At 40.7% G+C, this 17330-nt stretch overlaps 1 protein-coding gene across 1 annotated transcript in view; it reads left to right on the plus strand.

Moving 5' to 3' along the window:
- The window catches only part of LOC136445184 (uncharacterized), a 48509-nt gene that overhangs the window by 29040 nt on the left and 2139 nt on the right, over positions 1 to 17330 (plus strand). Inside the window, exons 2-7 of the mRNA XM_066443052.1 lie at positions 7958 to 8140; positions 8867 to 9065; positions 9622 to 9740; positions 14715 to 14897; positions 16490 to 16661; positions 17129 to 17275. Of these exons, the coding sequence (XP_066299149.1) occupies positions 7958 to 8140; positions 8867 to 9065; positions 9622 to 9740; positions 14715 to 14897; positions 16490 to 16661; positions 17129 to 17275 (1003 nt within the window). The remainder of the gene's footprint in view (positions 1 to 7957; positions 8141 to 8866; positions 9066 to 9621; positions 9741 to 14714; positions 14898 to 16489; positions 16662 to 17128; positions 17276 to 17330) is intronic.

Raw genomic sequence — 17330 nt, forward strand, 5'->3', positions numbered from 1 at the left:
GGAAATACATATACACATCGGAAATTACATTTTGTTACGGCCATTCAACAAGTAAGATTGGATATTCGATCATGTTCATCGTTCCGCTGCGCGGGGGTTTGACTAAGGACAAGTCACCTTACCGCTAAGTTTACACCAAAATAACTACATTTATCACATATGCACAAGCGTCCTCTAGATATGTAGAATTGCAACTGATTTCAAGTCGATATAAACGTTTAGTAAGTTTGTCTGAGTCTTTGTTTATTCCATTAAAAACCGAAATCTGCCTGCAGGCCACTTTTCATTGAGGTCATGAGAGAAGAGGTAAGGGTCAGACAAAGTTTAACAAAGATACAGGTTACATGGTTGAAGTTCAATCAAATCCATAAAAACTATAGTACTACTAAATCCATAAACATAGAGTGGTAGTCTCTTTACTACAATTTGGGACAGTACGTGAAAAAATGACTTTGCTATCTGCAAGAACGACGAAGAATGATAAAGAGTAAATCAATGAAGGTAAACACCCAGGTAATACGATACGCCAAAAGACAAATACCAAAGCAACTTGATGAAATTCTAAAAATTTTAAAACTTTTACCCAGTTACTTGAGCAACGTTAACTGTCTTTTGGCTCATGATAAAGAATGTGCCCTTTTTAGAAGTCTGGTAGGTACTGCATACCCTTGTGCCGGGTCATAATCCGCCAGATTTGAAAGGAGGCCAGAAACGCAATGTAGTCCCTTGATTAAAGGTACCAGACTGATTCATCTCGAGCATGGCAATGTTACAGATCAGCAGTTTCATCAACTTATAAATAGTCTATCCGACGGTAGACTGGACGTACTGCATGCAGACTAGTGATCCAAGACGGTGTCACCCTGCCAACATGTGTCAAACGGGCGGGGAGGTTACCAATACCCGCTGGTCTGCGACCTTTAAGCCCGATCACATGCTGTGTCTCTCGACCTGCTACAGACCATGGTTGAGAGTTAGTCGTGAGCATGTTTCAAACGGGTGGGGAGGTTACCAACAGCCGTTGGTCTGCGACTTTAAAGCAGTGGTCACACATAGTCGACCATGGCCCACTGACCTTCTCCAGACCATGGTTGAGAGTTAGTCGTGAGCATGTTTCAAACGGGCGGGGAGGTTACCAGCATCCGCTGGTCTGCGACTTTTAAGCAGTAGTCACACATAGTCGACTATGGCCCTCCGACCTTCTCCAGACCATGGTTTGGAGTAAGGCTCGAGCAATATCATCTGTGGTTGAGAGCCGGTTGGCGAGGTTGTTTACTAGTAGTTAAAGGTTGTCTGCTGCAGATACATGTATGCACTTTTTTCCAGACGCTTGATGCTTAAACAGCTGAACGTTCTTATGTTACTCTGAAGAAAGTTTTTGAATATGAAACAAACTCGGACCTGACTGAAAGTCTAAATGATTAAATCAACTTGAACGCTTGAACGGAGGATGACTAATGATGATGAGATATGTACTCCAACTATGTAAGAGCTAAAAATGAAGTTCGATCCAGCCGCAATGATTACACCACTATTCACTGAAATAGTCTACGCTGTTTTCCATACATCAAACGTTTCTAATGCGTAGTTTAAAGTTCTAATCAATAGCGTTGATACGATTTAGGTTAAATGCATCATCAGCGATGAAGCAATGATGAAGCAATTTTGCTGCCGTCAAATTAAGGAACAACAAGACGGATTAGATCATTCAATGTTTTTTTATTGAAATGAGAACACAAATCAAAGGCGATGTCAAAAGTTAGAAAGACAGTACTCTAGTTGTCCAAAGTTATATTAGCGCCATCACCAAACATATGTACAAAAACATAAGTTTAAAACAAGACAAACTTTTAGAAAAATGAATACAAACAAGATATGATATACTTAAATATGCAAGATATATTCAATGTGTTTGTGACGGCACATACACATATCCACTCAGGAATATCAGTAAAAAGTGCTAGTAATTTCATATGCATTTTCATGAGGCTAAGCAGAACGAATGAAAGAAAAAAAGGGATTCCTTACTGTCAAGACGCCCCTTTCATCATTTAAAACTAATTAACCATGCAGCCATTAGCTGACAGCGTTATCGCAGCGTTCAGTATAGAATCAACTCTAAGTTGCTTAAGGCTTTGCATGGGAAGGAAGGATTCTTTACCTTCAAGACCACCCTTTCAGCATTTCAGACTAATTAACTATGTAACCAATAGCTGACGGCGCTATCGAAACCATAAAAAAAAACTTGTAAACGATGCAGCCAATAGCTGACGGTGTTATCGCAACATCTACTCAGTGTTGAATCAACTCTAAGTTGCTTTGGGTTTTCCACGGGAGGAAAGATGACGGGTTTACCATTCTCAACACGGCCCCTCCGTTAAAGTGTCTCAATGATCTTATCGTGAGCGGGGTGGAAGGATCATAGTAAGGGCGAGAGGTCAATTTGCTTTACCCCACCGTTGATTAGGACCTGACGAGCAGAAATGCCACGTAATCAGTCCGAGTGATTGCAGGGAGCCGTGCGGGGATCGGTGCGATCAAAAGGCGCCGCAGGTCTTTAAGCCTCTCCACTACTTAATCACAGGGAAAACTCTGACCGCTCCCATGCATTGAATTACTTGTATTTATCACACCCTCTTCTAAAGCCTACAACAAAGATTTCAATAAGATAGAAATGTGATCCTTAATCACAGGGAAAAACGGACCGCTTCCATGCATTGGATTGCTTGTATCTATCCCATCTTTCTCTAAAGCATGCAATAAAGGTTTGAATAAGATAGAAATGCGATCAGACGTCTCCTTGTTACATATAAAGATGAGGATTTCTGTGACGAGATTACATACCGGGATGTGTTAGGGTTTAATGTTTAAATATTAGATGGGTTTAGGTGGGGTCGCCGTTAGAAGCAGCTGCGAGAATTCTATGCTTCCAAGTACAAGGTTAAAACTGAGATGAGCCTACATGTATCAATTTGCATTTGGAGTTTTGCATAATGAACGCTAAAAGCTTAAGCGGGTATCTCACTGGGCTAAACCTTATTACGCCAAATTGCGAAATATGATGATATACAATAAGTACTGCTCTTAGTGGCAAATGTACTACAGTTCTGCTAGACTGGCATTGGCCACCAAACAGCGTGACCCCACCTTTATGTTCTTGAAACTCCTGTTCCAATGTTCCTTGTCCTTTGCCTGCTCCCTTAGTAGTTAAACGACATAACAGCATATGCAGCACTTAACAATGACTATAGACCTCCATTGAATATCTCTTATCCTTTATGAATCGTAATTTCTGCTGTGAATTTAACTCATCATGACGCCATAATCATATCTATCAACCATCTAAGCAGCCTTGTAATTAAGTTAATCACGCCTGCCTGGCTAGTTTACCAACCAATTTATTGAGGATAAAAGATAAACAAAGATAGATCCACAGTAAATGTATAGAGCTGTAAGTTGGAAAGGTATATATCAGCGTTATAAGACAACAAAAGATGAAGATTTGAATAATCTGTATTATGGGCAATGAGTAATTTCTCAGGAATCGAGAGAGTCATGGGGCTTGGTTGCAATATCTAGTTATGTAGTATTTTTGTATTGCCTCATGGCGTAACACGCCAGGTTTATAGAGTACAAGTTACACATCCGGACATAGTATACAGACTTTGCTTCAACAAACATCTACCAGAAGCAGTCCTTTTATAACAGTTAACAATCGTAATACTCCGGTATGGTTTTTATTTTCAAAGTCGATTTACAACGCACATGACCTCTAAGTCTAAGCTTTCCTAGTTGTGTGCTAGCATTAAGGTTCAGTGGTAAGGAGGACAAGGTAAATGGCAGATCTAGAGCGTAACCTTGTATTTGAATAATACATTTCGTCGATCATGAGTTGGCTGAATTGCTTTCAATTGGATGATGGGCAGCAGTGCGGTGAGCCGTCAAATGACTAAAGTTATACCTAGATTCGGGCAGTAACAGCCTTCGTTGATTAGATAATGTACCACCAGCGGCGTTACTTTAACGTCACAGATGGATTATAATGTGGTAAATGCCACAATGTAATGGCATGTGGTAATGTGGCAATGACTCTTATCGTATCGTAACGGCATGGTTTTCGGCCCAGAACTCAAGGGTCCCGGGTTCGAATCCCCTGACGCCACCGATCTTGTGCCCCTGGGAAAAGGCACTTTACACGACTTTCCCCACTCCAGCCAAGTGTAAAAAAACGGCTATATTATGTGTGGGTCACGACATCCTGTGTCCCATATCTATTGCATTGTTGCAATTCCAGTAAAATCCAAAATCCAAATGCCAATATGGAGGGACGGGTGGTTTTTGGGTCACCCTTACAACACAGCACAACGCAGTACAGCACAGTACAACACAACACAACACAACACAGCACAGCACAACACAACACAACACAACACAACACAACACAACACAGCACAATACAACACAACACAGCACAGCACAACACAACACAACACAGCACAACACAACACATCACAGCACAACACAACACAGCACAGCACAGCACAACTCAACACAACAGAATGGAGCACAGCACAACACAACACAACTCAGGATAGCACAACACATCAGATCACAACACAACACAACACAACATTAAGAAGCCGTCTATGTTCGACAAAAAGAATCAAGTGTGGCCAGCACGGGGGTCGAACCTGCGACCTTCGCGTTACCAACTGAGCTAGCAGGCCAGTTAATCACTTTTTAAGAAACTCTTTCTATAGACAACACTACACGGTCTACAACAATGTTGTTTTAATGCTTCTGTTACTCCATCAGAAGATATCTTGATAGCCCAAATATGGATTGAACATCATAATATCTAAAATAGCATCATTCGCTTAAAAATATATTAAAGTCACTGTCTCCAACGTATTTCCAATGAAAGCTAGTAATGTGGCAATATGTAGGAAGTCAGTATCTGTTTGGTAGTGACATTATGAACGAGTATTATCTCTCCTCATAGAAATATCTCATCCATATATATTAAGTTGATTAGACCCACCCAGGGTACTCGTCTAGACGAAACCAAATTAAACAGACATTAACACTGCAAGGGCACAACCTCCCATAGCTAATATGATATTACCAAACAAATGATTAGCCGTTCCACATGCCATCGCCGTAGAGAGCACTCGCTAATTACTTTCATGAACGCATACATATTGAAGCCTTGATTGTTTGACACTTAGGAATACTTCAGTCTATTAATAACCCAAAAACTGACAAACCACTTGTATATCTGTTACTTTAATTACTCTTCCCTTTCCTTAACATGTAGTATTGTAAATACGTTCTGTATGATGTATGTTCATGTATCTATTTGATTAATGAATAATGTTTTTTTGATTGAAACAAAGAAATTCGCCCAATAACAACTGTCTCAGATTAGAAGTATCGCTAGTTGACGACTTTCATTTCACTTTATTGTACAATTCGGCAGTACTATAGTACTCGTTACCACTAAGTACTGTAGGAGCATTTTCCCAGCGCTAAACAACGCTTGCAGCTAGATGTGAAAAAGTTAGGTGTGACAGGTCCTTTGGTGTAATGTAACCAGCTGCTTCCGCGCCGCTTGCCTGCAACTCAGGTGTGTTACGCCGAAGGGCGGTTATACCGGATAAACATATACAAATACTGGACACTCGAAAGGACGCTGCAAACGTAACGTACAAGTCAGGATAAGTTATGACCCTATACATGATACAATATGATAAACATTTCCCAAAAGACTGGCCAAAACGTATTGATAAATCACCTAGTGGCGAGTGACGTGACTTGATACAGTACAAACGCATAACATGAAAGTGTTGAGGTACCAGCAGAACAAACTGGCCTAGAAATGTTATCTAAATCTCATTAACTACACACGATGAGGCCAGAGGTCAGAGTTGGTGTGAAGCAAGCAAATTAAGGCATTTGTCACGCCCTTATAGACACGATTGATGTGCAAATAAGTCGAAAAGTAGGTGTATGCCTCGATTTTTGTCCATACTTGTACATGGATTATCCGTTTACGCATCAGGCATATAGTTATATTGCAATAAAAAGCATCTAAATGTGTGAACCGTTTAAAATTAGATATATTGAATTCCAATCGATGCACTGCACCTATAAATCGAAAAGCAGGTCCATGACTCTTCCATTTTTTGACGTCGGCGCTTAGTTGCGCTTGAAATATTCATTTATCTATCTGGTATGTATCTGGAATATAATAGATCGCAAGAGAAGGCATTGACAAATTACAAAAATCCATGACTCTTCCATTTTTTGACGTCGGCACTTAATTGTACTTGAAGTATTCATTTATGTATCCGACATGTAATAAGATTGCTATAGAAGGCATTGACAAATTTAAAAAAAATCACGAACCATTTAAAATGAGATACATTGAATTCCAACCCATGTACCTATAAGTCGAAAAGCAGGTCCATGCCCCTTCCATTTTTTTTAACGTGGGCGCTTAGCTGTACTTGAATGATTCATTAATGAATATGGTATATGATAAGAATGCAAAAGTTTTTAGAAAGCATGAACCATTTAAAATGAGATACAAATTCCTATGCATGTACATATACGTCAAAAAGTAGGTCCATGGTTCTTTCATTCTTTAGTTTTGCTGTACTTCAGTCATCCGCTTGCATATCTGACATATAATAAAACTGCAATAATAGGCATCGAATAGTTTGTAAAAATCACAAACCCTTTAAAATGAGATACATTGCATTCCAATTCCATTCACCTATAATGCGAAAACTAGGTCCATGATTCTTCCATTGTTTAACGTCGGCGTTTACCTGTTTCTTAAAACCACGAACCCTTCGAAATGAGATACATTGGATTCGAATCCATTGAGATATATCGCAGCCTAATATCACGTCAGATAAAGCCTTAGGCACCTCGCGGCTTCATATCTTTATTAGTTTACGGATGACATATTGCTATCTGGCATCTCTCGTAATATCAAAGTTGAAAGCATGGCTCACGGGGAAGAATTACACGTCAATACAGTATTACATGCTTAGCTCATAGGTCTAATTAATAGTCAGTAGCAGTAGTTGTAGCCACATATGTTTTTAAAGCACTGTTATCAACATAAGGAAGATACTCGTAGTGCTTGTCGCTTTCGAGCTTATTTCAAGCTGCCTGCTTTAATTTTTTATCAGCATATCATGCATGCACAAAACGAAAATGAGGAGCTCCATTGTATACGAACATGAGCGTCAGAGGTAAGAAATATGACGGGGCATTGCTTTAATACACAAAGATCTAGCACATCACTCTAATATAACTGGACAAAGTGCATCGTTTTTGACTGCTAGACTTAAGCCTTGGTTAAGCCCCAGTTACGCATAGCCGAACATGGCTCCCGACCACTAGCCAACCAAAGTTGGCGGTAGGTCGGGAGAAGTCTGACCAGTTTTAGGTTAAGAGTCAAACTTGACTTCCAAACTCACCTTGACCACTACTGACTTACTCCTAACCACTAGCCGACCCATTACAGACAAACTGACCACAGCCGAATGTTTTCAAACTTTGACCACCAGCCTACCGCGCCGAACATCAGCCGACCACAGCCCATCTAACTCCCGAGCCACCTCCAACCATGGTTCGGGTAAGGTCGGGAGGCCATGTTTGGCTCTGTGTAACCGGGGCTTAAGATAGAAAACTTGGTGTCCAAATGAACCGTATGATACTGCAACGACGAAATGTTGTTGCAAATGATGTTTCAGTCGTGTATCAATCTCACAAAGCAAAATCTTTTCCCCTATTTTTGGATTTGGTGTTTTGTAATTTTGTTGTGATGTATTACATGTTACGGACCACAGGAAGAATAGCAAACAGAAATATCAAGCTAATTATATTGTGAATCCAAATAAAGTCAAAGTCATTCTAAGTCGGCGTTGTTTTTTCCTTACAGTGATAGAAGAGGCACTGACAAACACGTATTCGGCATGCAAGAACTACGGCGGTGTTCAGATCGCAGCGGTGGTACTGGACAACCAGCCAACCGACTGGGAAAAAGACCTCGGACCGAGGCGAAAAGCAAAAAGACTTGCAAAGGAAATCGGTGAAATCAGATACCCCGATAACTTGAATTGCGGTAAGTAGTAAAATATTCTGTACTTTTCCATTACCTCTGTAAGTTGTCAGATACCGTGAAATGATTGGATCCATTTTTGGCAAGCCCAAGAGGTTACAAAAGGGATTGTACAGATATTACCGTATCACCAGACTTGAAATTACCCTTGTGAGTTGTTTCAACGGCAATAACAGAATCTATCATGATCAACACTTCTAAAAAAGAAAGAAATTGGAAAAGATCAAGTTGAAAATTGAGATCGATGAAGATGAATGTTAACCATTAGGCTGTTTTTCCTACAAAAACAAAAGCGAAGAAACTTTGTTTTACAGCTACACTTTTATTTTCTCTCAATTCATCGAAGTTGCCGATTGACTAATTATCAATTCTTTGTGATAGTTGACTAAACATTTCTCTAATAATGATTTAGAAAAGAAAACAGAAGAAGAAAGAGCGAGCGAGGAAAATCTAGAGAGAGATCTAGGTATCTAAAGATCTTAAAAAAGATCTGGAAAGAGATTTAGAGAGATAGAGATCTAGAGAGAGATTTAGAGAAAGACCTAGAGGGAGATTTAGAGAGATCTAAAGCGAGAGAGAGATCTAGATAAAGATCTAGGGATCTAGAGATCTAGAGATAGATCTAGTCTAGAGAGATAGATCTAGTCTAGAGAGATAGATCTAGACTAGAGAGAGAGAGAGAGAAAGAGAGAGAAAGAGATACATTTCTGTTATGATTACATATTCCAGGATATGCCGTTATCTTCTCATTCGAGGAGCCTGTGGTGGGCGTGTTTAGCTCCAGTGATCTGGATCAGAGTCCGGAGATCTGCGATCACCTACCGATCATGAACAAAAAGCTGAAGATCAGCCTGAGGTTGAAGGATGCAGGCCGCGGGGACGCCATCATCCACTCACTGAAGGAACTACAGCAGTCCGTCAGTGACGAGTAAGTGACGTGTCAGTGACGAGTAAGAAAACAACACACAATGCACGGGAGCCAGTCCTTCTTTACAGTTGTTCACCTAGTAGTCTAGGCGATGGTTTAAAGATTGCTTAGATTATGGTAAAAGCATGAAATTTGGCATAAAAGTTGCCTATATTTTGCATTAATCGATTAGACTAAAGTGCTCAGTGGCATATACACATAGGTCAGAAAGTTTCCATGCTGTTTCTGTAGCAGGGTTTATCTATATAGGGCAGACTTACTAGCCCTTCCCCTTTAATGTTCTTGAGGCACCTCCTCGAACAAGGTACCCCCATTTTAAGTCTCTTCCGAAAAACGGGTGTAGCCCCAAACGAGATGCCCTTCTCCGGATTTGAACCGGGGTAACGACCTAATTGGAACCAAGACCTTACTTTCTTTAGACGCTCAAATGTTTTCTAGCCCTAAGAATTTGGTATCTTAATATTTTCAAATTGTTGAAATTTGTTAAAAAGAACTAAATCAATAGCCCTAACTTTTGCATTAAACATGTGTCTCATCTTCCTTTTTTTCCGCAAAGCTTTTCCGCACATAAAGACGTCGTGAAAGTTTGCGGCGACCCGGCGGGCCCAGACGTCTGCGACCCCGTATCCATCCTGGAAGAAGACAGCACCGAAAGAGTCGAGGATGCCGTTACAGGTCTGGTTACCTTTCCATTACATACATCGCGTTAAAAGGGGTCTTGTTGGAGGGGCATGAAGAAATAGGGAAATACCGTATGTTTAATGTATTGGACGTTCGAATACATCATAGCGCCTCTCTGTGGTTTTATATATTAAACATATTATGCTTCAGTCACAATTTAAAAAGGGGGCCCCGCCGAGTAGTTTACGGGCTGTTTTTTGCACTTTCGGGCGTGACCCCTACGTGGCCCGGTGGGTCACCCTGTAGCTACCGGGCTATTTTGGGGCATGGCCGGTCCCCGTGATCCCTTCAACTTGGAGTTAAAATAAACCCGGGACCCGGTAACAAATAGACGCCGTAAGCTAATCGTAATAAATGCCCATATATTACATACATTGCGTTAAAAGGGGTCTTGTTGGAGGGGCGTGAAGAAATAGGGAAATACCGTATGTTTAATGTATTGGACGTTCGAATACATCATAGCGCCTCTCTGTGGTTTTATATATTAAACATATCATGCTTCAGTCACAATTTAAAAAGGGGGCCCCGCCGAGTAGTTTACGGGCTGTTTTTTGCACTTTCGGGCGTGACCCCTACGTGGCCCGGTGGGTCACCCTGTAGCTACCGGGCTATTTTGGGGCATGGCCGGTCCCCGGGATCCCTTCAACTTGGAGTTAAAATAAACCCGGGACCCGGTAACAAATAGACGCCGTAAGCTAATCGTAATGAATGCCCCTTCATTACATACATTGCGTTAAAAGGGGTCTTGTTGCAGGGGGCATGAAGACGTAGAGAAAGACCCTATGTTTAATCGGGGCCACCCATGTGCTGGATGTTAGGATAAAACACAGCGCCTTCCCAGTGATTTTATATTCGGATATATTACTCAGGGGTCATGGGTTCCGTGTCTTTCTCAGTCGTGAGTTAGACACGATTTTCGAATGGCCAATAAAGCTACATGCTGATATATTGCTAGGAAAAATGGTGTGTTTCTGGTTCCGGTCCTGTAGAAAATTGGGTCGGTAGGTAGGAATTGTCTTGGTTTTTATTTCGGCCGAAGTGATGGAACAAATACAGTTTAGCATTATACAACTGTTTCTTATAACTGTTCAAAGCATGAATCTCTTAACAAGTGTCTATTTTGAATTTCATCATTAAGATTGATAACTCCATACATGTATGTCCCTTGCCAGCGGTCGACCTAAAAAAAGGCTAGGGTCTGCAGGTTTATGCTTGGGTCGGTCGGGTAACTGGAAGCACAACTTTTTTCTAGGCCTAATATACATGTAGATATATTGCTTTATTAACGTTTTTGACTAGAGCATTTTGCGTTTTGACCTATTCTCAAGAAATAAATGTTAATGAAATAAGATACGTACTAATAGCCACATGTTGATTATTCACAAAGGTAGTTATGGTGCTAGTAAGATCATGAAAAAAACACACCAGGAATACCGTATGTTTAGTCGAGGTCATCCTTGTGTTGGCTGTTTGGATAAATCACAACGTGGTGTTATATTGCTCCCGGTTCACAGGTCTCATGTCTTTAATCAGCCATAGTGAGTTAGGTACGTTTTTTGACCGGCCAGTAAATCTATAGGATTAGCCGTATGGTGATTAGCGCCAAAGATAGTTATCGATATGAAAAATGGAGGTATAGTTTTTGGCTTGTCTGTGTGTGTGTGTTTCCGCATTTTGTGGTCGACATAATTCAAGAACCTCTGGATGGATTACGATGCTATTTGGTATATGGGCAGGTGCTGGGAAGACAAAGGTCAAGGTTGATTTTGGGCCCCCTGGTATATGGGGTGCATTGTAAAATAAACAATATCTATGCGCAACATGAAGTTAAACAGGGACCCCAGGGTAGGTGCAATTTATTGTTTGCTGTGTGTAAAGAGTGTCTCATATATATTGTGCGATGTACGTGTAGAATGATGAATTTGCAGATGGGCTCACGCAATACTACACGGATCTTTAATTACTACGTTAAGAATACGCAAAAGCATAAAGCATACATTCATGAAAGCATGGAACCTATACGTATGCTTTAAGGCATGCTTAAAGCTGGATTTCGTGTTGTATTAATTACGAATATTCCAGCGATAAAGCAAATCTGTGTATTGTTTTGATCAATTTTATAATGGGGAAATTGGGTAGTCTTTTTAAGACATTAACACCCCATGCATGTTGAATGATAGGTATCTATTTTGTTGCGTCAAAGTCTCTATTTAGTCACTGTTCCATTAAAAAATCTACGTTTCATCGTTTGCACGGGCAAGCTGTTTGTTAACAGATTCGGGGCAATATAAAAAAGGAAATTACATTCATTTTTCATGTACGTGACAATGTTTCAACGTAAAATCATGAGATTGCATCTCATATTATTTCTACTGACCAAACACTTTTGTGGAATAACTATGATTTCGTTTCGATCCGTTCTTCGTTCATCTGAGTATTTGAGTCGATGCGAAGTAGGATCCCGTAGGTATCGGACACAGGCTGTTTTGTAACACTCTCACGTCTACACCACCAGTTTTCATTACGGGAACACGTTCCTGCCAGCAAAGTCCAATTCTTGCACTACAGCGCTACAGTTAACGCCAGCTTGTCCGGACTCTCAATGACCAGACATCCACGTCAAGTCAGAGCGACGGTTAGAAGGTAGTGGCGCGGATCCAAGAGATATATGAGAGCGGCAAAATGACTCGCTGTTATAGTCTCTCGTGGACACTCCCCCTTTCACCCCCGCTAAGCCGGAGAAGGTGATAACGTACAGCCACGGTTACAGTTCGCAGGAGTCGTTAAGCCACAGCAAGTGAATTTTACGGATTACATCCTCTGAAGACTCGAGATTTAATGCGAGAGGGCGAAAAAAAGATGCCTAAATGTCAAAATAGACACCATAAACGTTGTGACAAGAATTGAAAACATGATATCACTGTGAGTCAACAAGTCTTTTATTCCTGTATTCAAGAAGTGCACAAAGTGACACTCTTCTGGTAGGCTGCTATCACTTGCCAGCTACACTCATGACTACCATATTGGTGCCAACAATCGAACTAGTTTCACTTCTACAACTACAGTCATGGCTACCTCACTAGTGTCACTTCTACAAGTACAACCAAGGTATATTTTTCCATTTTGGTAGTTTCTCGTCATGTTACCATCTCTTTTTTTTCTTCAAAATTTGGTGAAAATTAAATCAAAGAGTGCGCTGGTGTCATCCATAGAATTTACTTGCTGTGGCCCTAAGCTTATTGCAGTTTTCTGGCTTAGCCCAAGACTGCGACAACTTATGGCATGCTTTTAACCAGAATTGTCGTTGAGGCGATTTGGCCTTGATAAATGGCGAGGTTTTAAAGTCCTTGCCCGTTACGGTGCTATCAATCGTTTGTGTGAGCAGCCTACGGGAGATAATACTATTGACAAATCGCGTTCTCTACTATGACCCCTTGATCCTGAATCACATAACTTCCATGGCAAACCGGTACATAAAAGGCAAAGTTTACGTTTTGTTATAAAAAGAAACCTCCCATTTTCTCAAGAAATACCCAGAGAAGACACACATAATCTTGAAAATATGCCATGTCGTAGTTACCACATGAATCCAAGGAGTGTAATATTTAAAAAAAAAACACCATTTGCTGATGGTGGTGGCAATGGGGTCCACATTGGGTAACAGAGAAAATCAGTCGAAGAACTCCAATATATACAGCTGGCACCAAACTGCACATAGAATGGGTTCTAAGGGCAGTAGATTAATTTTGACGCAAAGAAATCAATCTTAACATCTCCGGACCATTTTGCAAGGGATGCAAGTCAACTTAGTTTCATGATGAATGAAGAATTTCTAACCTCTAGCTTAGACGACTTGCAAAGCTTGCATCCGGTTTCTTTTATTCGTACGGAAGATTATGGAAGAGCATACTTCATCAGAGCAAATAGCTTTTTAACGGCTGCGCTGCGAACGCCATGGATTGGACCGCTGGCCACATCTACCATAAGCTCCTCTTAGCTCTTTACCGGGATATCAATGGCTTGACCAATGGTCTCCTGGATGAGATAGTATCACCTAACTTGCAGAAGGTAAATCCAGATGGATCTCCCCATCACCTCTCGCCGTTTGTATTTTGGGAAGATCTTCCATCACCGTGTCCACGTTCGATCAGTCCATGTCCTGATGGATAGAACTAGCGACCATCAGAGGCCATAGGTACATAAAGGAGCTCTTCGTAACGTTGCGATAAAAGAGTTTTACCCTTAACATTTGGAACGTAAAATTGAAAAGCTTAGTTCATGCCCTTGCTAAGAAATGTGATTTGTTAAGAACACTTTATCAAAGGGGTTGAAGAAAGAATAACGCAAAATAAAACAGTTACTCAAGAAACTGGATATGATTTTGGAAACGGTCAGACGTTCCAGGTAGCATCCACTATCTTTCGTCAGTGACACTGAGTAAGATTTGTCGATCAGCGGGTTTTTAACCACGAACTATAAAAGAAAGAACTAGTGCACAATCTTTGAAGATTCAAAGTGTTTTGATACATAAGGAAAAAGACACGTACAGTGGCTTGGATTTGAAAAGATGCCATTAAAAGCTTAGATAGAAAATCTACGACCACGCAAACTGTCAAGACTTTCAGATCAACGCCAGCTCAGTCCAACAGATCTCCATTGCGTAACTGATACAATCTTCGCCTTGCCAACAAACACATATCCACATACAAAATACCATTGCAATTCATCCAGACCGTTCTTGAGTTAACATTATTTTTGACCACAAATTTGCGGGAACACGAACTACTGGTCTCCATAGCAGCAAGTTTTTAAAAGAGTTGACTCTGTCAGTAGTTCTACAAACTATGAACTGTCATCTGACTTTTGGGGTTACGACACCTCCCTCACCGACACACGCCAACTGAAAATAAAAAAGGAAATTAAGGTGAAATGTTTTAATCTTTTGTCTTATTTCATGTTTCATTGCAGCCACCCAAAGGGCGTTGTCTGACGACAGTTGCCGTGGTAACAGCGACAAGGGTGGTTTCGCCGTGGTTGTCGTTGTCGTCCCCAACCTGCCGGATAGCAAGTTTCCCGGCATTCCGCGCGCCAGGGCGAAGAAGCTTGCCATGGACATCGCCAGTAGCAGGTTCAGGGACAACCCGGAATGTGGTAAGACTTACGAATAGATGTGTCTCCTAGCAACCGTTGCTAAGAAACAGGGTAGAGCGAAGAAGCTTGCCACAGACGTCGCCAGTAGCAGGTGTAGGGACAACCGGTTAACCCGGAGTTTGGTAAGATTTGCGTATAGATTTGTTTCTTAGCAACCATTCCACGGGCCAGGGCGAGGAAGCTTGCCATGGACATCGCCTGCAGCAGTTTTAGGGACAACCCGGAAAGATGTAAGTATAGATTTGTCTCCTAGCAACCGTTGCTAAGAAACATGCTTTTTTGCAATGATATTCACCACTGAAAATATTGAGTATATCGTCGGGTTTAAGTATGCTAAATTTCGTACTTTTGAATGTTGTAGCTACAGTCAAACACGTACAGGTGCCCACCTCTACAAGAGGACCATCTGGTGATTGTGGCCACTTTTAGGTGGTGCATTAGATAATTTTCCATATGGCTTTAAGAATCCTGTCTATAGTGACCACCTGTCCATATACACCAGATTCTAACGGTCGCAAGAGTGGTCTTCTTGGGCAGTCTTGTCTGTATATTTTTCAGCAATCGATTAGACTATTTCATAGTTACATAGAAGCTTACAAATTAAAATGAGTACTCTACCTTCGACGCTTGTGAGCAAAATGTTGAACCTTGTTTGAACCCTTATAATAAGTCCATATACACGTTTTTATTAATGACGTATGTCATCTTTCATATTATCAGATTGAATACTGTGCTTAAGTGTATAAATTTGTCAGGCAATTTTGTGCACATTCCAGAGAAAATAGTGTTTTGAGATAAATCGAGGAGAAATAATAAACACCGTAAATTCCCTGTGACAAAGTGCATAAATTTGTCAAGCAATTTTGTGTACATTCCAGAGAAAATAGTTTTTGCAGATAAATCGAGGAGAAATAATGAACACCGTAAATTCGTAATGAAAACTTAATTCTCGAAGATTACGGTCGCTACTTTCCAACTAGGCAGTTTGTCAAAGACTTGTCGTGAGCGTTAAGCCTGCAAGCGTTATTGTTATGTTATGCCTTATGGAAGCGAACATTTACATTTGGGCGCGATATGTCATTTGCGTATTGGCGATGAACCGGTGCCTACGGATGGTAAATATACGCATCTCTCTCTATCATAGGAAGGCAGCTCAATGCATCATATTGATTTTAGTCTAAGGCCATGTTGATTTGATTATATGGATGACATCCTCTGGGAACAAAAAAAAAAACTGATGCGAGCGTGCGAATAAAATAAAAAGTTGGGCAAAAAAAGTAGCCTTCAGTATGAAATCAACGTGGTCAAGAAGGATTGATAAAACTAAATACACAGAATAAGGTGTACCGCAATATGGATTCTTCATTTTCGTTCCTTCAAAACTTCTTCTTTGACTTTGAAATTGACTTTGGCATTACACGACATTAGTATCCGTTTTCCGTATTTTCTTATTTTGCAGCTGCTTTTTACGATTCGATTACGGTCGAAAACGTTGTTTTTTTTGGAAACGGACGAAAATTGATGCGCGCGAAGATACCATCCATATGATCAGACGAACATGGCCTAATGTTGACATGTCAACCACACTACAGGAGTGGTGACGGTATTTTCCATCAACGAGGCCGCCGCTGCAGTCTCGCTCACGAGCGCCATCCCGGGGAAAACGGTGGAACTGCAGTCCAAGATGAGCGCGTACCTGGCAGACTTCAGCCTGGAGGAGGCCATCGTCACGGCACTGGATGACGTCAGGACTGCTCTCTCCCCGTAAGGTCATCTGTGGAATTTTGACAAAATACCTTTATACATCTAATTTCTCTATTTTTAAAAAGTATTTACATGTATTGTTGATTAAAAAACATAATACCACAAAAATATATTTTTTTGACTGTATTTTGTTTTGTCTTAAAAACAACTTTTCAATAAATCATCTACAAAAATGTATTCAAATGTTAAAGAAAATTTGAACAGTATTTTCAAAATTTTAAATGTTAGTCGTTGAAATTATGAAAGTAAGTAGTATTTGTGCAGAATAGTAACTATCTTTTGATCAACAATCATTGTTAAATTCACATTGTTGTGCGAAGCCGTTGCTTGCAACATGTCCTCACGAAATGAACACCATTATCATTATCAAACTCACACAAAACTTCTCCTCTTGACATAATGCGTTGTAAAAGATACAAGCAACACAAAAGGCTCTATTTTTTCTTTTTTTTTCTCTTGGATGCTAGCGTTGTTCTGCAGCAAAAACAACAGAAGCCCGTACCCGCAGCCAAGAAGGAATCCTCCAACAGAGTTGTCAAGCCGCCGACCCACGTGAAGCGTCATCACTACGTGGCACCGCCGCTGGCCAGTAGAATGGTGCATGCGCAGTACAGGTACGTCTCAGAGTCTAGTGCTGTGTACATAAACTAATGTTCAGGTTAAGGTTCG

Source organism: Branchiostoma lanceolatum, chromosome 11 (assembly GCF_035083965.1).
Source record: "Branchiostoma lanceolatum isolate klBraLanc5 chromosome 11, klBraLanc5.hap2, whole genome shotgun sequence".
Lineage (NCBI taxonomy): Eukaryota > Metazoa > Chordata > Leptocardii > Amphioxiformes > Branchiostomatidae > Branchiostoma > Branchiostoma lanceolatum.